The 24,455-nt window shown below is 45.4% G+C and overlaps 1 protein-coding gene and 1 pseudogene across 5 annotated transcripts in view; both read left to right on the top strand.

Annotated features, from left to right (window-relative positions):
* Positions 1-24,455, top strand: part of camk2g2 (calcium/calmodulin-dependent protein kinase (CaM kinase) II gamma 2) — a 409,466-nt gene that overhangs the window by 298,164 nt on the left and 86,847 nt on the right. For all 5 annotated transcript variants that reach the window (XM_080215915.1, XM_080215910.1, XM_080215911.1 and 2 more), the window contains exons 8-12: positions 5,941-6,024; positions 7,400-7,494; positions 14,965-15,087; positions 15,795-15,878; positions 18,819-18,861. In XM_080215915.1, coding sequence (XP_080072041.1) covers positions 5,941-6,024; positions 7,400-7,494; positions 14,965-15,087; positions 15,795-15,878; positions 18,819-18,861 — 429 coding nt within the window. The remainder of the gene's footprint in view (positions 1-5,940; positions 6,025-7,399; positions 7,495-14,964; positions 15,088-15,794; positions 15,879-18,818; positions 18,862-24,455) is intronic.
* Positions 10,109-10,196, top strand: LOC145360608 (U6 spliceosomal RNA; annotated as a pseudogene).

Genomic DNA, 24,455 nt, shown 5'->3' with positions numbered 1-24,455 from the left:
ATTCTGCACCCTATCCTTTCCTTCTCCCCTATGTACTCTATGAATGGTATGTTTGTCTGCATAGTGCACAAGAAACAATACTTTTCAGTGTACAACAATACATGTGACAATAATAAATCAAATTAAATCATTGGGGTGGCAAGATGGTTGGTTAGTCCTGTACCTCACAATGTCAGTGAGCCGAGATCAATTCCGGCGTCAGTTGACTATCTGTGTGGAGTTTGCACATTCTCCCTGTGTCTGTGTGGGTTTCCTCCGGGTGCTCCGGTTTCCTCTCTCGATCCAAAAATGTGCAGATTAGGGTGATTGTCCATGCTAAATTGCTCCTTAGTCTCCCAAGTTGTGTAGACTAGGGGGATTGGCAGGATAAGTACATGGGGCTACGGGGATAGGGGCTGAGTGGGATTGTTGTCAGTGCAGGCTTGATGGGCCAAATGACTTCTGTCTGCACCATAGGGATTTTACGATTCATTCAAAACAAGCTAGCTTGTGAAGCAGAAACCAAGACACACAACTTTTCTTTATTGATAGAGTTTATTGACTTTTGGTCAGTCTAAGAGCTCTCCTCACACACCCTAGTGTCCCAACTGTCCCCTGTTTATACTCTCTTCGTAAAATTAGTAATCAGTAAATTAAGTAAAAAATGGCAGGGGTGACATCCCCTGGTGGGCAGTGTGCCCTGTTTATAATTTCTCTCCATCAGTTTGTATGGTTCATTCACTCATTTGACTTTTAATTCCAGATTTTTAAATTTCAAGCCTGGGTCATAAAACCGTATGATATAGGATCAGAATTAGACCACTCAGCCCATCAAGACTGCCCTGCTATTCAATCGTGGCTGATATTTTTCTCATCCCCATTCTCCTACCTTCTCCCCATAACATCTGATCCCCTTATTGATCATGAACCTGTCTATCTCTGTCTGAAGGACACTCAGTGACCTGGCCTCTACAGCCTTCTGTGGCAATGAGTTCCACAGATTCACCACTCTCTGGCTGAAGAAATCCCTCCTTATCTCTGTTTTAAAGGAGCGTCCCTTCACTCTGAAGTTTGTGCCCTCTAGTGGAAACGTTCTCTCCATGTTCACTCTGCCTAGGCCTCTCAGTATTCTGTAAGTTTGTTAGATCCCCCCTCATCCTTCTAAACTCCATTGAATATAGACCCAGGCTCCTTAACTGCTCCTCTTATGACAAACTCTTCATTCCTGGGATCATTCTTGTGAGCCTCCCTCTGGACCCCTTCCAAGGTCAGCGCATCCATCCTTAGATATTCCTCACAATATCCCAAATGGGGTCTGACCAGACCCTTGTACAGTCTTAGCAGTACATCCTTGCTCTTGTATTCTTGGGTCCCCAGAATTTACACTCGGACTCCAGCTTACTAATTCAGGGACAATACCACGAGGCCACCACTTGCTCAGCCCTATCCAAATGTGCTCCACACAGATCACTGAACAATGTCCTTCCCCTGTGTATCCGACCAATGTAATTGACATACAGTTAGCCCAATGTAACTAACATTCAATTAGCACTTGGCCATCATTTTCCCCAACATTGTTTAAATGCAAGTTGTTATGAAGAAAGACAGAGGAAACTTGGGATCTTTTCTGGTCCGGACAGGTGTCCAAGAGGCGAGGAGTTTCAGATAGTTCAAAGAAATGTACAAGGTGGATCTAGAATGTTACAGAAGTTGGGGAATCAATTCTGAACCAGCAAATGGTTAATTAGAAAGCAATACCGGGGGATTCCTTTTTCCACAGTGTCATCAATATGTGGAATAGACCTCAATGGTTCTTGAGGGAGAATTGGTCAAGACAGACCTCTGAATGAAGCAGCGACTTTCTTTCAAAATGTCTTACGGGGAGGCTTAATTAAACAGGGCTGATGTTGTACAGGCAGCCACTAGTCAAGATTGCAAGTACCATGCACCTGCACAAAACAACCACCTTAGAGCAATGTTAATTGTATGAGAAGCCTACTCAGATATTTGTTCAGTGGATTCAGAAACCACCTACCTTAGGCAAACATGGTCACTGAAGCGTGGGTCTCTGTCATTTACACTTATTTAAGTTCTCAGAAAGCATAATAGTGCCTAGGGAGCCCAGTACAGAGTGAAATCCCTCCCCATCCCCTCTTCCTCCTCTCTGCCTCTCTGGATTCTGAGTTGAAATAGAGGCAGAGTCAGACAGTCCAAGGTATTACATAGAAACATAGAGGATAGGAGCAAGATGAGGCCATTCTGCCCTTCAAGCTGCTCTGCCATTCATTATGATCATGGCTGATCGTCCAACTCAGTAACTTATCCCTGCTTTCTCCCCATAACCTTTGACCCCATTCACTCCGAGTGTTATATCCAGCCACTTCTTGAACACACTCAATGTTTTGGCATCAACTACTTCCTGTGGTAATGAATTCCACAGGCTCACCACTCTTTGGGTGAAGAAATATCTTCCCACCTCTGTCCTAAATGGTCTACCCCGAATCCTCAGACTGTGACCCCTGGTTCTGGGCTCCCCTCACCATCAGGAACATCCTCCCTGCATCTACCCTGTCTAGTCCTGTTAGAATTTTAAAAGTCTCTATGAGATCCCCCCCCCCCATTCATCTGAAAACAGTCCTAACCTAGTCGATCTCTCTTCATACATCAGAGCCGCCATCCCTGAAATCAGCCTGGTAAACCTTCACTGCACTCCCTCGAGAGCAAGAACATCCTTCCTCAGAAAAGGAGACCAAAACTACACACAATATTCTAGGCGTGGCCTCACTAAGGCTCTGTATAATTGCAATGACACATCCCTGCTCCTCTGCTCAAAACCTTTCGCAATGAAGGCCAATATACCGTTTGCCACCTTTACCGCCTGCTGCACCTGCGTGCCTATCTTCAGCGACTGGTGCACAAGGACACCCAGGTCCCGCTGCACACTATTGTACCTGTGCTGGCTGTTTGGAGGAGCTATTTAGTCCGTTCCGTGGCCCTGCCCTTCCCACATAGGTTTGTCTCCTTCGATTATTTATCCAGTTCCCTTCTGGAAGTGACCCTTCCACCTGCTTCCACCATCCTTACAGGCAGCACGTTCCAAAATACAACATTTCACTGCATTTTGATAACAAATTCTCTCACTCTCTGCTGCCGCGCAATCCCAGTTCTTTTACCAATCGTCTGAAATCTGTCCCCTGATCCCCTGTTGGGACAGTTTGCCCCCGACCCCATCAAAACCCCTCACAATGCTCACTGTGTGTCTGGGTTTATTTCCAGTCATTGTGGATGGAGGACTGCTCCACTCGGAATCCAGTCCACCTCCCTGACTCTGTCACCCAGTCACGTTTCTTCCTAAATGGCTTTAATTAATATTTAACGACTCCTCTAAAGCTGCCAGCTGCTTAATCTGAGTATTACTCATTGCCTGACAGCGTAATGACCTATTGCCTCTGTGTGCATATATCACTCTGTGGCACTTTTAGCTTTCTCAGGTAATGGACAAGTTTAAAGGATTGACAACATAATCCAAGATTGCCAAGTATCCAATTCCCAAGACCTTTTCTTGACCTTGTGTCTTGAGCTTTCCTATTTAATTGTTCTCTATCGACTGCTTTCAGACTCCTGACTTGTAGACTGATACAAGACAAGAGGAGGCCATCCGGTCCATCTGAAGCTTGGATGTCTTAACTACAGCCCTTTTAATAATCTTATCACCACCTCCACCCCCCCTATATATTTCCCTTGGATTTTAAAGAGACTGACTGATTCTAGGACACAGTCCCACGTGTGCTGATCTCTCCTGGAGCTTGTCTTCTTGTCCAAGTCCATTTAGTGTGTCTCGCCTGGCGTGAGATAAATTGCAATTCCGATCTAAGGGACGACACGACCTCACTGGTTCATCATGCCAGTCGCTCGGTGAGGAGAGCCAGTGAGATTGGCCCCATGTTACTGGAGTAATCAGTCTTGCGCTCACGATAAGGGTGAAGGTGGAGGTGGCACGGTAGCACAGTGGTTAGCACTGCTGCTTCACGGCTCCAGGGATGTGGGTTTGATTCCCAGCTCGGGTCACTGTCCGTATGGAGCTTGCATGTTCTCTTGTGGCTGTGTGGGTTTCCTCCGGGTGCTCCGGTTTCCTCCCACAGTCCAAAGATGTGCTGGTTAGGTTGAATGCCATGCTAAAAGTTGCCCCTTAGTGTCGTGAGACATGTAGTTTAGAGGGATTAGCAGATAAATATGTAGGGATATGAGGGTAAGGCCTGGGTGGGATTGTGGTCAATGCAGACTTGATGGGCCGAATGGCCTTCTTCTGCACTGTAGGAATTCTATGATTTCTATGATCTGGGGCAGACGATTGGCCATGAGGGGTGTATCGGGGCAGTGATCAGCTGGTGGGTGAGGTGGGGGACCTCTAACAAGTGTAGTGATAATTTGGTACAAAACACGTATTCCGTTAAAGTATTTTGCAATCTATGACATTTAGCACAGCTGCCTCACAGCACTGAGGGCCCGGCTCGATTCTGGCCTTGGGTGACTGTCTGTGAGGCGTTTGTACATTCTCCCCATGTCTGAGTGGGTTTCTTCCAGGTTGCTCCTACACTCCAAAGGTGTGCAGGTTGGGTGGATTGGCCATGGTAAATGTGTGAAGCTATGGAGATAAATCAGAGGTGGAGGGGAAGAGAGATTGGGTAATGTACTCTGTCAGAGCCAGTGCAGACATGACGGACCCAATGGCCTCTTCTACACTGTTGGGATTGGAGTGGAGTTTCCGTGTTTTCCCCGTGTCTGCATGGGTTTCCTCTGGGTGACCCAGTTTCCTCCTACAGTCCAAAAATGTGCAGGTTAGGTAGATCTGTCATGCTAAATTGCCCCTTAGTGTCAGGGAGATTAGTAGGATAAATATGTGCAGTTGCAGGGCCTGGGTGGGTTTGTTGTCAGTGCAGACTCGATGGGCCGAATGGCCTCCTTCTGCACTGTAGGGCTTCTATGATTCTACTCTACATCTGCCTGCTGACCCACAGCAATGAGATTGATTGATAACCATTCTCTGAAAAGGCCCAGTAAGCCACTTACCTCAAGGACAGCTAGGGATGGACAAAAAAAATTCTGGCCTTGCCAGTAAGCCCACAACCTGTGAATATTTGTAAGGGAGAGTAACAGAGATTCTTGAATAAGAAGGGAATCACAGGGTGATGGGGGTAGATTGCAAAGTGGTGAAATGAGGCCACAATTAAATTAGCCATGATCTTATTGGAAGGTGGAGTACGCTTGAGGGACTGAATGGCCTATTCCTCCTCATTTGTATCTTTGTCTATCAAATACACTTCTTTGACCAAGTTCTGGTTGCTTCAGATACTCCATGGATATTCTTCTGCCTCACAACTCGCATTGCTCTTTACCTTATTCACTTGCCCGACATTCTTCAATGTATTTGGTTATATGAAAAGTCTTGATGTTTTAGGCCGTTGTAGTTGCTGAGTAACTTGGTTAAAATCAACACCAAATTGTTTCTCCTTATTTGACGTCTTAATGATTAACTTTGTGTGGCACTGGAAAGCGAGGCAAAAAATAGTTTAAACATGGTGCCACTTGTGTGATAACCCCCAGAATCTGCATGGGGAATCATTAATTCACCTCCCATTTGGGCTCGTTGAATACAAGCTCCCTGGAAATTGGTAATTAGCCAACCAGGTGGAGCTTGGATACTGAGCCCTATATAAAGCAAGACCCTGAGAGGGTCCAGTAACCTTTTAGTCCCAGTTAGGACCTGTTGTATTCACCACAGGCTTGTGTTTATTGTTTATTTTCATTTTATGCAATAAAAACACGATTCCTTCACAGCCAACTCCTGGAGTTATTATAGTTCAATGCATGGAACAGATCTGTAGTGATGCTGCAGTTCTTCAGCAGATGAACCAATGTTAACGGAAAGAAAATCACATCTGGATGTTTTGTTCCCCACAGGGTTTGCAGGAACTCCTGGATATCTCTCCCCGGAAGTTTTAAGAAAAGATCCATACGGAAAGCCAGTCGATATCTGGGCATGCGGTGAGTGGAAAAGGCAACTATTTGGGTGGTACTCCCAGGGTTTGAAGTAACCAGTCTTCAAAACTAAACCAGTAATTTCCACAAGCACTCATTAATTCTCATGTTTTGAATAAGAACATAGGAATTAGGAGTGAGAGTCTCCCTTCGAGCCCCCGCTCCACCGTTCTATATGATCATGGCTGAGATCCATCTCATCCTAACTACACTTCCCTGCCTTTTTCCCATTGCCCTTTATCCTGCTTTTGATCCAATATTTATCTGTCTCCTTCTTCAATCCATTGATTGATTCTACATCCACTGTACTCTGGGGCAATGAGTTCCATAGATTCTCAACCCTGTATGAGAAGTAGCTTCACCTTATCTCTGTCTTGTACTCACCCCCCCCCCATCCCGCCTTATTCTGTCTTGTACTTCCCCCCCATCCTGCCTTACTCTGCATCTATAACCTCTTGTCCTAGACTGTTCTAGAAGAGGGAACATTTGGTTAACTTTATCAATCCCGTTGAATATTTTATATCCCTCAATCAAATCCATCCCCCCAATTCTTCTGTACTCCAGTGAATATAAGCTCAAGCTGTTCAACCGCTCCTCATATGACAGCCCCTTCAAATCCCTGAATCAATCTCGTGAACCTCTTCTGAACCGCCTCGAGTGCCACCACATCCTTCCTCAAAGAAGGTGACCAAAACTGAACTAAATACAAGCGTGGTCTCAATCCCTTATAAAATTGTATCAATATTTCTCTACTTTTATAATTCAAACCCTTTGCAATAAATGCCAAGATTCCATTTGCCATCCCTATAACATTCTGCACCTGCATACCCACTTTGAGACTCGTTCACTAGGACACCCGGATCCCTCTGCACAGACGCCTTTTGAATCTGTTTCCTATTTAAATAATAATTTGCCCTTTTATTTTTCTGACCAAAATGGATAACCACTACATTTATTCACATTAAACTCCATCTGCCACATTCTGGCCCATTCCCCTCGCCTGTCAATATCCATCTGTAAACTTTTTAATCTCCTCATCACAGCCTGCTTTCCTATCTCGTTTCCTGTGCAATGCGAGAATGGGTTGATCTGCAGTAGCCTTCTTGGAAGCTCCGAGTTGGTTCTAATGCTGAATTGAAGCAGGTGCTCTGATTTGTCTTTGCACCCTTGCTCCCTCCTATTGAATGAGTTCTGACAACTCTTGGGGAGTCCAATAGGTAGAACCTTGGATAGAGTGGAGGTGTAGCTTGCTCTGAACTCAATGATGTGACAGGTGAACAGGGGAAGCAAAGGGTATGAAATGGGGCAGCAGACATTAACTTGACAGACTCCGTCAGACAGATTAATTCTAACACTTTTATTTATTTGTGGTTTCTTTCAGGCGTCATTCTCTACATATTATTAGTAGGCTACCCTCCATTCTGGGACGAGGACCAGCATAAGCTTTATCAACAAATTAAGGCTGGTGCTTATGATGTAAGTGGAATCAGAGGAGATGGTGTGGTTGTGGTGGTAATGTCTCTGGACTAGTAATCAAGAGGCCTAATTATCTGGGGATGTGGGCTCAAATCTGACTAGTGGAATTAAATTTTGTTTAATAAGCTGGAATATAAAGCAGGCCTTGATCATAGTGACCATGGCAAATATCACTGATTGTTGTAAAAACCCATCTAGTTCACTAATGTCCTTACTTGATGTGGCCAACACGTGACTCCAGAGCCACAGCAACGTCATGGAGTCATAGAGGTTTATAGCATGGAAACAGGCCTTTCGGCCCAAATTGTCCATGCTGCTCCTTTTTTTTCAACCTCCACTTTTTTTAATGTGGCTGACTCTTAACCGCCCTCTGAAATCTTTAGGTCATTGAGTGTCTTTAAGGCAGAGATCGATAGGTTCTTGATCAATAAGGAGATCAGGGGTTATGGGGAAAAGGCAGGAGAATGGGGATGAGAAAATTATCAGCCATGATTGAATGGTGGAGCACACACAATGGGCCGAGCGGCCTAACTCTGCTCCTATGTCTTATGGTCTTATGGAAATGGCCTAGCAAGCCCCTCAGGTTGAAGGGCGATTATGGATGGGCAGCAAATGCCCACATCCTGTGAAAGTATAAAAAATAATTGAGCACCATCTTATGAAGTTGGAGTTTGCTTAATCTGGCTGAACCAGACGTAATATTTTGGCTTTTGACCGAGACCCTGCTCCAACCTAAGATTAATGGTGTGGGGCAGCGGAGAAGCGGGTCATGTCTCCACACATTGCTGTCATAAATAAAGTCTACAAGTTATTAATAAAACATATTTTAAATATGCAGAATTATTAATGATATGATGGGCTATCATGAGGCTTAGTCTAACTCACTGGTGTCAAATTGTTCTAAAGTTGTCCAAACAATCTGTGCAATCCAAAGATCTGTGGGTTAGGTGGATTGGCCATGCTAAATTGCCCCTTAGTGTCAAGTTAAATGTATGGGGTTATGGGGATAGGGCCTGGGTGGATTGAGGTCAGTGCAGACTCAATGGGCTGAATGGCCTCCTTCTGTATTGTAGGGATTCTATGATTCTTCTCTGATTCTAAATTTCTCCCTAACCTTTCCTGCTTTAAAGATAAATCGACCTTCTCCACATACATGAAGCCCCCAATCCCTGCACCCTCTCATTCAAGATCTAAAGATTCACACAAACTTAGCATTGCTTTTGTACCCTGTAAATCTGTGTAGAAAGCCCAGGATCACAGATGCTTTATTTAACAGCCTTACTGACTGTCATTGCCAACATAGGCCCCACAGAATCTGCCAGATTAACTCTCGAATGGCTACTTGCTGAGTAATAAACACTTTTTTTTTATGTTTATTAGTGTCACAAGTAGGCTTACATTAACACTGCAATGAAGTTATCGTGAAAATCCCGCAGTTGCCACACTCCGGCACCTGTTCGAGTACACTGAGGGAGAATTTAGCATGGCCAATCCACCTAACCGACACACCTTTTGGATTGTGGGAGGAAACCCACGCAGACACGGGAAGAAGGTGCACACTCTGCACAGACTTGAGGCCAGAATTGAACCCGGGTCCTTGGGGCTGTGAGGCAGCAGTGCCAAACAGTGTGCCACCGCGCCAGTTAACAATGCACCCTTAACAATACAACTCTACACCCCAGCTATGACTGCAACACTATATCCTGCACCCTCTCCTTTCCTTCTCCCCTATGTACTCAATGAACTGTATGCTTTGTCTGTAAAGCGCTCAAGAAGCAATACTTTTCACTGCATCCCAATTCATGTGAGGAAAAATAAATCAACTCAAATCCGTATTCCTCATCAGAAGGTCACCCCACTTATAGTGAAATTCCTCCACTTGCCAGATGGTCCATCTCCTGGTTTTTCTGAGCGAGATTGCCAGGTCAGGAGTGGCGTATGCCATTAACCCCATGGAGGACAACCATTCACGCGGGGCCCTCTCAACCATTCGACACAAGGAGTTGACAGTATTTTATTTCACTGCTTGTTTCAACTTTCCTGTGATCGTGTCCATTTTCCCATTGGCAAGTTATTTAAAACAGAACCGCACAGCCTGCAGGGTTTTGAATTTTTCACTTCTACAATTGAAAAGCTGGAAAAATGTCATTATTCATCAACACGATGATTTATCTGGCCCTGCCAGTGCCACGTATAATCATTATTGCACCCTTCTCAGTTACGCTGTGGCAAAAAAAAATAGCAATGTATTTTTCTCAAATGAAATAAAACACGCTTCTAAAATTACCTGGCATTATATCCATCTGATGGACGTTGAGCAAATAGAATACTCTGAAAATTGATTTAATAAATTGTGTATTATAGTGAATTAGAATGGCCAAAATGAAAATTTAAGCATCTGTTGCAATATGACATGGGTTACTGTATAAATCATTCTGACTCCCAAATGGTTTAGATTGCCATTCAATTAGTTTAAACACTTTTTTTTTAGTAAGAGGACCAGATCATTAGAGTGAACAGGCACATACCATTTGACAAATGTCATCTCCGTAAACCTACTCAATCCTACTCTCCCCAGAACCACCACTGGAACCTAGTTGCACTGTCTGCTTCAATGACCATCATTAAAGCTCACATTGGAACAATACAGAGAAGATTAGCACAAGGATGACAGGCACATCTGTGAAGCATTCCATCATTAAGGGCGGCACAGTGGTTATTACTGTTGCCCCCGTAGCACCAGGGGCTCAGGTTCAATGAGAGAGAGTCATAGAGAGTCAATTAAATAAAACAAATAAATCATATTGAATTGTCAAGTCAGTTCTGGCCTCGGTGATTGCGGAATTTGCACGTTCTCCCCCGTGTTGTATCTGATTGTTAAGGTATTCCCTAGATTATATACTGTGTGGAGTTTGCACATTCTCGCCCGTGTCTGCGTGGGTCTCCTCTGGATGCTTCGGTTTCCTCCAAAGATGTGTGGGTTAGGTGGACTGGCCTTGGTGTCAGGGAGATTAGCAGGGTAAATATGTGGAGTTACAGGAATAGGGCCTGGCTGGGATTGTGGTTGGTGCAGACTCGATGGGCTGAATGGCCTCCTCCTGCACTGTAGGGATTCTATGATAATGTAGGGGATAACCTTTCCCATTATTCAACTGCCATCAGCCAAGGCCCCGCTGGCTTCCCTTCTCACTCGGAATATTTTAATTGTTAACAGTCTGTAAATGCTTTGTTATTGTTAACCACTTCCATGTCCCTTTGAGGTCTTAAAAACCTCTCTGGGATAAAATGTTTTCCCAGCCATCCTTCACAACACATGTACCATATCCAGGACTACCTTCCTTGCTAGTTTCTGTATCTCTTTAAGAACGATAATGGTTTTGTGACTCAGAGCACACACACAGCTCTGGATTGAGTGTGGCAAAGACACGATAGCCGGAATTTTACTGCCCCAACTGCCCGAGGCTCGTAAGGTCCTGCTCAAGGCCAATAGAGAATTCCATTCAGCAAGCCTTTCCCACCTCTATTCTGGGATGAGCATGCCGGTAAAATTCCAGCCAACATCTCCAAAGGCAAACTCTTGGGATATGTACACTCTCTTTCTTATTTAATTACTGTACATTTTCAGTTACAGTTACAGTTTATTTATTAGTCACAAGTAAGCCTTATGTTAACACTGCAATGAAGTTACTCTGAAATTCGCCACACTCCGGCACCTGTTCGGTCGATGCACCTAAACAGCATGTCTCTCAGGAGGAAACCGGAGCACCACTTTTGTCTTACTGGCCTTGCAAATGTTTCACTTACTCATTTGCAATTGATGAAAATAATTATTGGGTGTAATGAAAGGGGACAGAGTTATTTTTAAGAGTAAGAATCATCTAAAGCTATTGATTCTGTAACCTAAGAGCAGCACTGCATTCCTGTAGGATTGTGATCCCATTGCCAGACAGCATTGAGTTTAGAAATCAGGTGTTGCTGGAGCCCTTTTGTGCTTTTGCCTCTCAGAAGTCTAGAACGTAGAACAGTAGAGCACAGCACAGGCACTTCGGCCCTCAATGTTGTGCTGAGCTTTGTCCAAAACCAAGATCAAGCTATCCCACTCCCTATCATTCTGGTGTGCTCCATGTGCCTATCCAATAACCGCTTAAAAGTTCCTACAGTGTCCGACTCCACTATCACAGCAGGCAGTGCATTCCACACCCCTACCACTCTTTGAATAAGGAACCTACCTTGGACGCCCCTCCTGTACTTCCCACCGTGAACCATATAGTTATGCCCCCGTAGTAATATCTACATCCACCTGAGGAAATAGTCTCTGAGCGTCCACTCAATCTTTCCCCATCATCATCTTATAACGTTGCCTCATCATCCTCCACTCTCAAGAGAAAAGCCCCAGCTCCCACAACCTTTCCTTATAAGACCTACCCTCCAAACAAGGCAGCATCCTGCTAAATCTCCTCTGCACTCTCTCCAATGCTTCCACATCCTCCTTATAGTGAAGCAACCAGAACTGCACACAATATTCCAAATGTGGTCTTACCAAGGTGACACGTTGATGGATAAAGTCTTTAGTCAGCACTCGTTCTGATGAAGGATGATCCAGACTTGAAGTTGGTGCCATTAGAATCCATAGAATCCTTACAGTGCAGAAGGAGGCCATTCGGCCTATCGAGTCTGCACAGACCACAATCCCACTCAGGCCCTATCCCCATCATTCTCTAATATTTACCCTAGCTCATCCTCCTGACACAAAGGGGCAATGGCTAATTAGCATGGCTAATCCAACTAACCCACACATCGTTGGATTGTGGGAAGAAACTGGAGCACCCAGAGGAAACTCACGCAGACACGAGGAGAATGTGCAGACTCCACACAGATGGTGACCCAAGCTGCAAATTGAACCTGGGTCCCTGGCACTGTGAGGCAGCAGTGCTAACCACTGTACCACAAAACTCATTGCCAAAGAGAGTTGAGTTCAGAAATGAGGTGTTGTTGGAACCCTATTGTGCTCTTGCCTCTCACAAGACTGGTGCTACAGATTTGGATAATGTCCTTTAGTCAGCACCTGTTCTGACGAAGGGCGATCCAGACTCGAAACGTTGGCTCTATTCTCTCTCCACAGATGCTGTCAGTCCTGCTGAGTTTCTCCAGCCTTTTCTGCTCCTGTCACCAATGCCTATGGTCCCCGAATCATTCCCAATTTGCGTTCAGTCGCAGCATCATTTCCTTCCCAGGATGTTGGGGGGGAAACTCTTGCCAAAATCTGACAGAAATTGGGGAGTGAGAGATATGAAGCTTTCTTGCCGTTGAAGGTGAAATTGGGAGCCCCAGAGAAAAGTCAAGCTTGATGGAAACTTGAGTGAAGTCTTGATCTGACACAGAATTTAAAAAAGAACTCTAAAAAAAAACGTAGGAATGACAGTAGGTGAGGTTAGTGCATGATATTTAGCACACGTGTGTGACCTCCTTTCTGCTAATGTAGTGCAGGCAATAACCTATTTTGAAAGAAATGGGTTAATGTCTGATGAAAATACCAGACAAAGCAATGTCATTTGAGTGCAGTGGATGTCACTGACAGCAGTACTTTTTATGCATGCTCGGAAGCCAGCAACAATGTCATGAGAAAAATGTGAAGAGATATCTACACTGGAGAATGACTCATGAATTTGCCTTTGATTAGTCTTTCAACAAGTGCATAATGTTTCTCTCGTGTGTGTATATTTTGACACATATTTGCAGAAGGAATAGTCGCCCTATCTCTCAACCACCCCCACACTTCGGCTTTGAACTATTTCTACCTCAGTGAACCTCTAATTTCACATGGGTTATAAATAAGTAAGCAGGTTACCTGTAGTCTCTTTCGCGCCGCCTCCCGCCCACCCCCACCCCACCGTGCCCACTGATATCCATTCCCGTTTGGATCCCAGAAAGAGGTGCCAGTTCTCCTTTTGCCAGGGAGTTCCAGGTGAAAAATCATCCAAAGTGCCTCGGCATGACGAGCCGTCAGTGGACCTCAGGGTCTCAATGAATACAATATGATCACATCACTTTGGACCCTCCTACATGCCTTAACCCTTCACTGTCACGCCTCCCTTCACACTTCACCCAATCAGGGGAAACTTCATCAGGCAAACCAGCCTCCCATCCATTGACCGTGTCTACACTTCCAGCATTATTAAGGACCCCACTCGGACATACTCTCTTCCACCTTCTTCCATCAGTAAAAAGATACAAAAGTCTAAGATTACCTACCAACTGAATCAAGAACAGCTTCTTCCCTGCTGCCATCAGTCTATTAAATGGACCTACCTTATATTAAGCTAGTCATAGAATACCTACGGTACAGAAGGAGGCCATTCGGCCCATCAAGTCTGTCCCAACCACAATCCCAGCCAGGCCCTATTCCCGTAACCTCTCACATTTACCCTGCTAATCCCCCGACACTCAGGTCGATTTAGCATGGCCGATCAACTTAATGTGCATATCTTTGGACTGTGGAAAGAAAGTGGAGCACCCGGAGGAAACCCACACAAACACAGGGAGAATGTACAGTCTCCACACACTCCTCAACTTCAAATGATAAAACAAAAAAAATATTGACACTGTGGACACAGCACGGCTCTCACAGTCAATGTTGTGAGCAATCAGCACGTACCTCACTTCACTCGCCCTTGCTTTATGTGCATATCAGTTCTGTCATATCGGTACGCAGACAGAAATCAGTGGAATATGGTTCATGGGCAACAGTCAACAAAACATGGGTGCTCTCAGAACCCTGATGGGCCACATGTGCCCACCATGGCCTTAAAACTAGATTAAAGGCCTCTCCATCCAGTTGACTCGGAGCTGAATGGAACAGAGAGACAGAATTCTCAATCGTAGAAATCACAGAAACCCTACAGTGCAGAAAGAGGCCATTCGGCCCATTGAATCCCACCCAAGCCCTACCCCCATGTCCCTACGTATTTACCCACTAATCCCTCTAACCTACACATCTCAGGACTGTAAGGGGCAATTTTTTTAGCATGGCCAGTCAACCTAACCTGCACGCCTTTGGACTGTGGGAAGAAACTGGAGCACCCAGAGGAAACCCTCGCAGACACGGGGAGAATGTGCAAACTCCACACAGACAGTGACCCAAGCCAGGAACCAAACCCAGGTCCCTGGAGCTGTGAAGCAGCAGTGCTAACCTCTGTGCTACCGTGCCGCCGCTATTGGTCTAAAGTAGATTATACTGGTATATCAGAGATGGAAAGGGAGTGTTCTTACTCTTTGTACTGTCTACTTCAGTACTCCAGCATAGAACCTAATGGACTCCATCTGTGCACTAAAAACTCTATGATTCTTGTATTGTCTGCAACCATTCACTTTAAGAATGTGATGCCTCTTTGATTGTTGTCTCTGATGTTGCATTCAGCCACCAATGAGCAGGAGGAGCTCACTTTCAATGATATTCCATTTCTGTAATAGTTTCCATCTCCAGAATGGGACACCGTAACCCCAGAAGCCAAAAATCTGATCAATCAGATGCTTACCATCAACCCAGCCAAAAGGATAACCGCGACCGAGGCCCTGAAACACCCATGGGTTTGCGTAAGTACCAGTCCTAATTATAAACCAACCTTTCAGGTGTAAATAGTAAATGTTGTTTTTAATCCATTGCATGCTCATTAAGTGTAATTTTCTCAGTTACCCTGTGCTGTGGCTGATGTATCCTCTGTGTTTTCAAATTCAGGCCAATTAGATCTTTTCCAAGTAAATTGTCTTTCAAAGCTAAAACTTGGAACTGTTGCCAGAATTTTACTGCCAGCGCAGCTCGCAGAATGGAATTCTTCATTGGCCTCAGGCAGGATTTTACCAGCCTCGCCCAAACGAGGTTGTAAAATAATTGTCTGTATCTCCATTCCTTGCCTATTGCTAGTTTAAGGACCTGAAGCTCCTTTTATAACAGCACTGCAGTTGTACCTAAACTACATTGACTGCAGCGGCTCAATAATGTGGTGCACCATCACCTTCTCTGGAGCACTTAACGGTAGGGAACAAATGCTGATCTGACCTGTGATGCCCAGGAACATAGAAACCAATGGTATAAAGACCTCATATCAAGGATATACCTTCATGTGTCCATCATTAAGGAGCTGCATTGGCAATTACAGTTGGCCATCACAGTGTTCTGACTTGTTCCTGGTGGACACATCATTGACAGTAACGGACTGGTTTAACTTGTCGAATAAACATTCTGTTACCTGTTGACATTTACTGACCTCAATAACACAAGGCATCACTTGGTATTTTTTCAGCAACGTTCTACAGTAGCATCAATGATGCACCGTCAAGAAACCGTCGAATGTTTGAGGAAATTCAATGCCAGAAGAAAGCTCAAGGTGAGTGACGGTAATATTTAATGGTCAGATATTTAAATGAGTTACCAAACGATGCAGTGTGGCAGATTTAGCTGAAAGCCATGGAGGATTTCCATGTGGGTGTATATTAATCAGGATATTGGGTTCCCTGTATTTTGTGGTCAGTCCCATAGGAAGATGATGGGTGGGATTCTCTGGCCGCACTCGCCTGAAAACTGGAGATTCCCAGCCAACTTCAATGGATCTTTACGTGGTCCGCACCCCCCCACCCACACCCCCACCCCCACCCGCTAGAATTCCAATGGCAGGCGGGATGGGAGAATTCCAGCCAATATCTTGGCTCCATCTTTCTTTCACACATAGTGCCTCCATATTTTCCTCAACAACACTGCACCAGGTGAAATTTCAGGACGTGGATAAGACAAGAATTACCTGCTCCACAAAATTATCAGGTGCTGTTTCCAATTAGATAAATGTAAGTGCCTCTGTTGCATCTTTTAAGCAAGTTATCCATCTCCTTCTAACAAGTAATGTACTCATGTGCTCCTTATAACAGCTCTTTCATCGAGAGGTATTGTGGATGTGCAGGACACAAGGAGAGGCCATGAGGGAAAGCACTCAGAAGCCAATTGCCCATGAATGATAAGACTTGCCCAATGTGCTCTAGCCTTTGATATTCTTCCATTCCCCAATAGTGCACCCGTCTTACTTTTTGGATTCCCATATGATCTGCCCCGTTGCAGGCTTCTCGTTTCTTGGGTTTACACACGCAGTGTATTGAAAATTGCATTGTGCATTTTGTCCACTTGAAACTGCCATGCACACATACATCGGCAGAGAGCACCAGCCAGGAAGAGAGAATGATAAAGGGTTCATATTTAACTCCTCATGCAGTTCTGACTCAAATTATCTCTGGCTCAATATAGAACCGCTCCCGCCCAGTAAACTTCATAACGTGCGCCCTTGTGCAGAATAGATTTGAACTAAACTGTCTGTCCTGGTGAAGATTGACTTATTTATTTATTTATTAGTGTCACAAGTAGGCTTACACTAACACCGCAATGAAGTTACTATGGAAATCCCCTAGTTGCCACACTCTGGCACCTGTTCGGGAACACCAAGGGAGAGTTTAGCATTGCCAGTGTATCTAACCAGCATGTCTCTGGACTGTGGGAGGATACCGGAGCATCTGGAGGAAACTCACACAGATGTAGGAAGAGCATGCAGAATCCACACAGACAACGACCCAAGCTGGGAGTTGAACCCGGGTCCCTGGTGCTGAGAGGCAGCAGCGCTAGCCACTGTGCCACCATGCCATCCCTTAGGATCTGTGAAAGAGCATCCCATCATGACCGTCCCACATGCCCTGTAACCCCATGTATTTACCATGGATAATTCACCTAAGGTCTCATCTTAAAAGTTTAAAGTTTATCTTTCAGTCTCGCAAGAAGGCTTACATTAACACTGCAATGAAGTTACTGTGAAAATCCCCAATTCTGCACACTGAGAGAGAATTTAGCATGGCCAGTGCACGTCTTTCAGGCTGTGGAAGGAAACTGGAGCACCCGGAGGAAACACATGCAGACACGGGGAGAACATGCAGACTCCATACAGGCAGTGACCCAAGACTGGAATCAAACCCAAGTCCTTGGGTGCTGTGAGGCAGCAGTGCTAACCACTCTGCTACCATGTCACCCTTATCCAGTATTAACACAGAACTTATACAGATGAATGATAGCTGATGAAATATCATCTACAAGATTGGAGGTGTTAGAATTACAATTATTCTGTATATCACATTGAAAAGGTGAACTGGAACTTATTTTTGAGAAATAGTTAAACTCTTTAATGACTACGAGTTCAAACTTTTGCTACTGTCAGGACACAACAAAAAAAACCTGCATTTATATAGCGACTTTCATAACCTCAGAATGCCCCAGAACAACTTACAGCCAATGAAATTACTTTTTGAAGTGTAGACACTGTTGTAATTCAGGAAACATGGCAGCCAATTTGTGCACAGCAAGCTCTTGTGGACAACAATGTGACAATGACCAATTAATAGACTTTTTTGTAATTGGTTGAAGGATAAATGTTGGCCAGGATACTGGAGAAATCTTTCCCTTGCCTCATTGCAGTAGGATATTTTTATGCCCACCAGACATCTGATCCAAAAGACCAAATCCTCCATCAGTGTAGTACTCCCTCAGTGCAACCTGTTGTGTGTCAACTGTTGTTATTTACTCAGAACTCTGGGCTGGGACTTTTCATTCTTGGGCCAGCATTTACTGCCCCATCCCTAATAGTTCAGGAGGGGGAGTGGCATTTAAGAATCAACCATATTGCTGTGGATCTGGAGTCACATGTAGGTCAGACCAGGTGAGGCCAGCAGATTTCCTTCCCTGAAGGACACCAGTGACCCTGATGGGATTTTTTCCCAACAATCGACAATAGTTTCCTGGTGATTGTTCGGCTTTTAATTCCAGATTTTTATTGAATTCAAATTTCATCTTCTGCCCTGGAGGGATTCGAAACCAGGTCCCCGGAGCGTTGTCCTGGGTCACTGGAGCACTGGTCCCGTGACAATACCATAGTGGCAGTCCCTAATGAAAATCAGTATTGGGAATAGCTTTCAATTCCAGAATTGTAAATTGAATTTAAAATTCCCCCAGCTGCCTTGGTGGAATTTGAACCCCTGTCTGCAGAGCATTGCACTGAGCCTTTGGATTAATAGCCCATTACCACGAGGCCAGCACCTTCTAATACAGAGGTGAATGTGCCACCACGGAGTGTGGGTGATAGGAACTAGAAGATGTGTCCAGCTGAATTAATAAAAATAACTTTAAAAAAATTATTTTGATCAGTCTTGAATGTTATTTTTCTTTACTCTGACAAATCCTAGCATGGTAAGTGGTACAGGATTATCGGAACAGGTTCACTAACTAATCTTTTCTGATGCAGGGTGCAATTCTGACTACAATGCTAGCAACAAGGAACTTTTCAGGTATGTCTTTGAGTCACTACCTTTGCTGTATTGCCTGACACACAGTAAAATAAACCATACCTAAATTGACTACTGGGGATATTAGTGGACAAATGCTTGGTGTTTATAAGACATTCCTGTATGCTATTTTAACACAAGCATTAATCCATTAACATCTGCATTGAAATAGCAGATAAAACCATTCCCACCTTTGTCAACCAACATTTACAAACCCAGTTTCTAGGCTTATATCAACTTGATCATTTTAAACAACGCATTATATACTGAACAAAATGTTTGTCCCAAGAAAGAGAAAATTTGTCAACGACTTTACATTTTTCTTTGTTAAAGTAAATTAGATGGTGAGATGTGTTTTTTTTATTCATTTGTGGGACGTGGGCATCGCTGGCTGACCAGAATTTATTGCCCATCCCTAGTTGCCCTTGGAGGGCAGTTGAGAGTCAACCACATTGCTGTGGCGCATGTAGGCCAGACTGGAGAAGGATGGCAGATTTCCTTCCCCCAAAGGAAGTGAACCCAGATGGGTTTTTACGGCAATTGATAATGGTTTCAGTTCAGATACAAAATAGAGAGACTGTCTCCTCACGAGCTCCACAGTCTAATTGTCTCTTTATAGCCCATCAGCAGTTAGTGTATTAATTGGTAAGATATATCTTGTGAGGAACCATTGTTATGTCACAAAGCTTTTCCCTAAGTTTTTATTTTTTGGGGTGGGAGGTGCCACTGGCAAGGCCAGCATTTCTTGTCCCTCCATGGTTATCCCTTAAGAAGGTGTTGGTGGGCCTACCCCTTGAACATGGAGAGGAGGTTCTCTCTCAAGACCGTTAGATCGCAAATTCCAGGTGTTTATCCCAGCAATGAAGAAGAAATGCTCCCAGGGGGATACTTAGAGATGTAGGTGTCCCCATACATCTGCTGCTTTTATCCTTCTAGATCACGGAGGTCATAAAATTCAGAAATAACACATTTTGTTACAAATCCTGGAGGTTGGACTGTTTTCCCCTTTTATTTTGCACATTGATACATCTCCTACTCATCACCGGCCTTACAGAAGCAACAGAGAGGCACATAGCTTATTCCTAAATTACCACCTTGGAGGCAATTGTCAATTGAGGAATACCCAGGCATGACTTGTCCCTTCATTCTAGCCTCCTCTCTGTCAGCAATGATAATATTTGCTACGTACAGCATCTCCCTGCTCAGTGAAGCTCGCATCAGGCCACTGACCTCAAACCTGGCCCTATCGCTGTTCTGCCCTCGGAGTGAAAGTTAGTGAAAATTAATCATTGTGCTAGGCCTGAGCACAAATTGGTTTTCCAGATGGCTTGTGCTTATTCTGGCAGCATTTATTTGTTTCCAAAGCGTCAGCGTACTGACTTAAGAATTTAACAAATAGAAAACTGGTTCATCAAACCTGGCCCCACACCTATATAGTTGTACCCGTCAGAGCTTAGTACGTCTTCTTTCCACCACCCACACCCCCAATCAGTCTCCTACCTCACCCACCCACAGTCCCGTAAACTCCTTGGCAAGGCAGCCGATCAGAAACCCAAACCGAAGTTCAACAGGGTAGAAATGTATTAAAAAATCCATGCCCAACTGGCATTTTCCAAGTGCCACAATGCAAAGAGGTAGCATTCCCATGGCTATCAGATGCAAATGATAAGTTGGCTTCACCACTGGTCACTAGAGAAACTCTTTGCGGAGGTTTCTTGAACTGTCCCCTTTGACTGAGTTCTTGTGGATTTCAAAAATCAGTTGGAGCATACGATTGCTACTCCATTGAGCTGTTATATTCACCAATTAGCTCACAGCAAGATCAACAGATGACCCCTGCTTACGTTAAAGTGCTTGTTGAATCTACCAGAGAGTGCTGCAGTAGAATTGCCGGTGTTTTGTGTTAGCGGGAGAACGGTGTTCATTACATCACTGGCACATCTTGTTCTAACTGGGAAATAAAAAAGACAGCAATTTTTCTAGTGACCTTCAAGAGAACAAAACATACCATTCTTTTTACAAAGAAGAGAAGATTAGGTTAGGAGGAGGGAATGAGGGAAGAAAATTTCCAAGTGTTGGTTGACAATGACTGCCCTGCTGGTGGAATTGAGGAGAGTAGGCCTGAGGTGTCCTGCAGAATATCCAACTCTGTCCCTGCTTCAGCTCAATTGCTTGTCCAATCCTGATCCATGTCTTTATTACCTCCTGGGTGTGACTGTTTTCCCAGCTAACATTCCACCCTCTGTAAGCTCTGAGATTAGAGAGAACTCTGCTGCCCATGTCCTGACTTGGACCAAGTCCTGTTCAGCCTTCATCCCATCATCTGACCTACATTGGCTGCTGGTCTGGCTATGCGTGCTTTTTAAATTTTCCTCCTGATTTTCAAATCCTCCCATGGCCTTGCTCCTCCTGCCTCTGTAATGACCTCCAGCCCCTGACTCCTCTGGGATCTCTGCCCTCCTCTGATTGCGCATTCCCAACTTTTAACCCCTACCCCTTCACCATTGACGAGCATGCCTTCAGCTGCCTGGACCCCAAATTCTGGAATACCCTCCCTTAAACCTCTCCCACCACCTCTATGTCCTCCTCCAGGACGTTCCTTGAAACCTAGCTCTTTGACCAAACCTTTGACCGTCTGACCTAATAACTCCTTGTGTGGCTCAATGTTGAACCCAGCCTCATAACGTTCCTATCAAGTGCTAAAGGGCAGAAGGCGGCATAGTGGTTAGCATTGCTGCCCTTCAGCACCAGGGACCCTGGGTTCAATTCTGGCCTTGGGTGACTGTCTGTGTTGAGTTTGTGCATTCTCCCTGTATCTGCGTGGGTTTCCTCTGGGTGCTCTGGTTTCCTCCCACAGTCCAAAGATTTGTCAGTTAGTTGGATTGGCCATACTAAATTGCCCCTTTAGTGCCCCAAGATGTATAGGTTAAGTGGATTGGCCATGTTAAATGGTTCCTTAGTGTCTAAAGATGTGTAGGTTAGGTGGATTAGCCATGGTAAGTACATGAGATTATGGGGATAGGGTGGGGGTCTGGAAGGGGTGGGAGGGGGAATGCTCTTTCAGAGAGTCAATATAGACTTGATGGGCCGCAAGACCTGTTAATGCACTGCAGGGATTCTATGGTGCTATGGTACATAAATGCAAGTTGTTGTTGCCACGACCCACAAAAATGATGGATGGTGAGTTTTAAGGTGCTTGGTGCTGTCACTGTGCATTTGTACACAAGCAGATCAATGATTTGCAAAACAATTCTCCCATGAAGGTGGCCCCTCTTTGATGGATAGTCCACTTGTACTGGGGAACAGGAGTTTTCTCATAAAGGTCAATTTAATTTGTGAGGCTGCGGGACTGTAAATCTCCCTTAGCGCAGCAGTGCTCTGGCACATTCCATTAGAGAGCCACCCCGCAGCGTCTGGTGCTAGTGGGACAGAGTTTCAATTCATCTCACCTCCCCGGCTACAGATTCTCAGTTGCATTGGGGTCTGGGGTGAGGTGGGAGCGTGTGTGTGTGTGTGTGTGTGTGTGTGTGTGTGTGTGTGTGTGTGTGTGTGTGTGTGTGTGTGTGTGTGTGTGTCCGTCCGTCCGTCCGTCCGTCCGTCTCCCTCTCTCCGGGAAATCAGCAGGACCAGAAGATAAAATGTCTGAGGAGGAATGGGACAGTGAGAGAGGGTGGCACAGTGGTTAGCACTGCTGCCTCTCAGTGCCGAGAGTCCAGAGTTCGATTCTCAGCCTGGGTCACTGTCTGTGTGGAGTCTGCACGTTCTCCCTGTGTCTGCGTGGGTTTCCTCCGGGTGCTCCAGTTTCCTCCCACAGTCCAAAGACATGCAGGTTAGGTTGATTGGCCATGCCAGTTTGCCCGTTAGTGTCAGGGGAATTAGCAAAGTTAAAGTTTATTAGTCTCAAGTAAGGCTTACATTAACACTGCAATGAAGTTATTGTGAAATTCCCCTAGTCGCCACACTCCAGCACCTGTTTGGATCAATGCACCTAACCAGCACATTTTACAGAACGTGGGAGGAAACTGGAGCACCCGGAGGAAACCCACGCGGATACGGAGAGAACGTGCAAACTCCAGACAGACAGTGACCCAAGCTGGGAATCGAACCCGGGCCCCTGGCGCTGGGAAGCAGTTGTGCTAATCACTGTGCCACCACTGCAGGGTCAATGTGTGGGGTTACAGGAATAGGGCCTGGGTGGGATTGTGGTTGGTACAGTCTTGATGGGCCGAATGGCCTCCTTCTGCACTGTAGTGATTCTATGATTCTAAGTATCCTGCTGTATCTTGCCAAGGGGAGAGGCAAACTGGCATCGTCCAGTAGCCTCGGCATGAGAGAAAACTTTTATACAGGAGAGAAAGGGAAGAGGTTAGTTAATCATTAAAAGCAGCAAATGTAAGTAAAGTCTATCGGCAGTAAGGAGCTTGCAAATGATTTCAATTGATGTTTTAATTCCCCCCCCCCGCCCCCAACCCCCCAGTCGTTGCTTTAAATGAAACAAACCCAATAATGTTCTTGGTTTAACGGAATGCAAATTCAGGCTCGTAAATCCACTGACGGATTGAGGTCAATGTCCCTGCATCAGCTGCTGGGAGGAGAAAAATGCTCCATTGCTATAACAACACAACAATGTCAGTGGGCAGTGCACCCCCCACCCACCCACACCCACACCCACCCACCCACACCCACACACACACACACACAGTATCAGTTGCTGCCTGTGTGTGAGGCACACTGTCTGATCAGAGACACTAATCCACCATTAGAAGGGGCGGAATGGGTGGGGGGGTGGGGTGTGATTGGAGAGAGTTTGTGTGCACGGGGAGGTCTGTTGCCAACATTCTTCATGGTTAGCCCTGCCAGGAATTCGGGTTCTATTCCAGCCTCACTGTCACTGTCTGCGCAAAGTCTGCACGTTCACCCCCACCCCCCCCCCCCTCCCCGTGTTTGTGTGGGTTTCCTTCGGGTGCTCCGGTTTCCTCCCACAGTCCAAAGATGTGGGTGGCACAGTGGTTAGCACTGCTGCCTCTCAGCGCCAGGGACCTGGGTTCAATTCTGGCCTTGGGTCACTATCTGTGCTGAATCACACGTTCTCCCATGTATCTACGTGGGTTTCCTCCAGGTGCTCTGGTTTCCTCCCACAGTCCAAGGAGGTGCAGGTTAGGTGGATTGGCCATGCTAAATTGCCCCTTGGTGTCAGGGGGACTAGCTGGGGTAAATACATGGGGTTATGGGGATAGGACCTGGGTGGGATTGTGGACAGTGTAGAGTCGATCGGCCAAATGGCCTCTATCCGCACTGTAGGGATTTTGTGTATTAATATAAATCCCACAACTGGCTGGAAGAACAAGACATTCTCTTGCGGCCAGCTCGGAAATTTCTGGGTGGCACGGTAGTACAGTGGTTAGCACTGCTGCTTCACAGTGCCAGGGATCTGAGTTCGATTCCTAGCTTGGGTCACTGTCTGTGTGGAGCCTGCACGTTCTCCCCGTGTCTGCATGGGTTTCCTCCCACAGTCTGAAAGACATGCTGATTAGGTGCATTGGCTGTGCTAAATTCTCCCTCAGTATACCAGAACAGGTGTCGGAGTGTGGCGACAA

The sequence above is a fragment of the Carcharhinus amblyrhynchos genome, chromosome 31 (genome assembly GCF_965287045.1).
Source record: "Carcharhinus amblyrhynchos chromosome 31, sCarAmb.v2.hapA, whole genome shotgun sequence".
In the NCBI taxonomy this organism is placed as follows: domain Eukaryota; kingdom Metazoa; phylum Chordata; class Chondrichthyes; order Carcharhiniformes; family Carcharhinidae; genus Carcharhinus; species Carcharhinus amblyrhynchos.
Note: the sequence above shows the minus strand (reverse complement) of the source record. Positions and strands in the feature narration are given on the sequence as shown.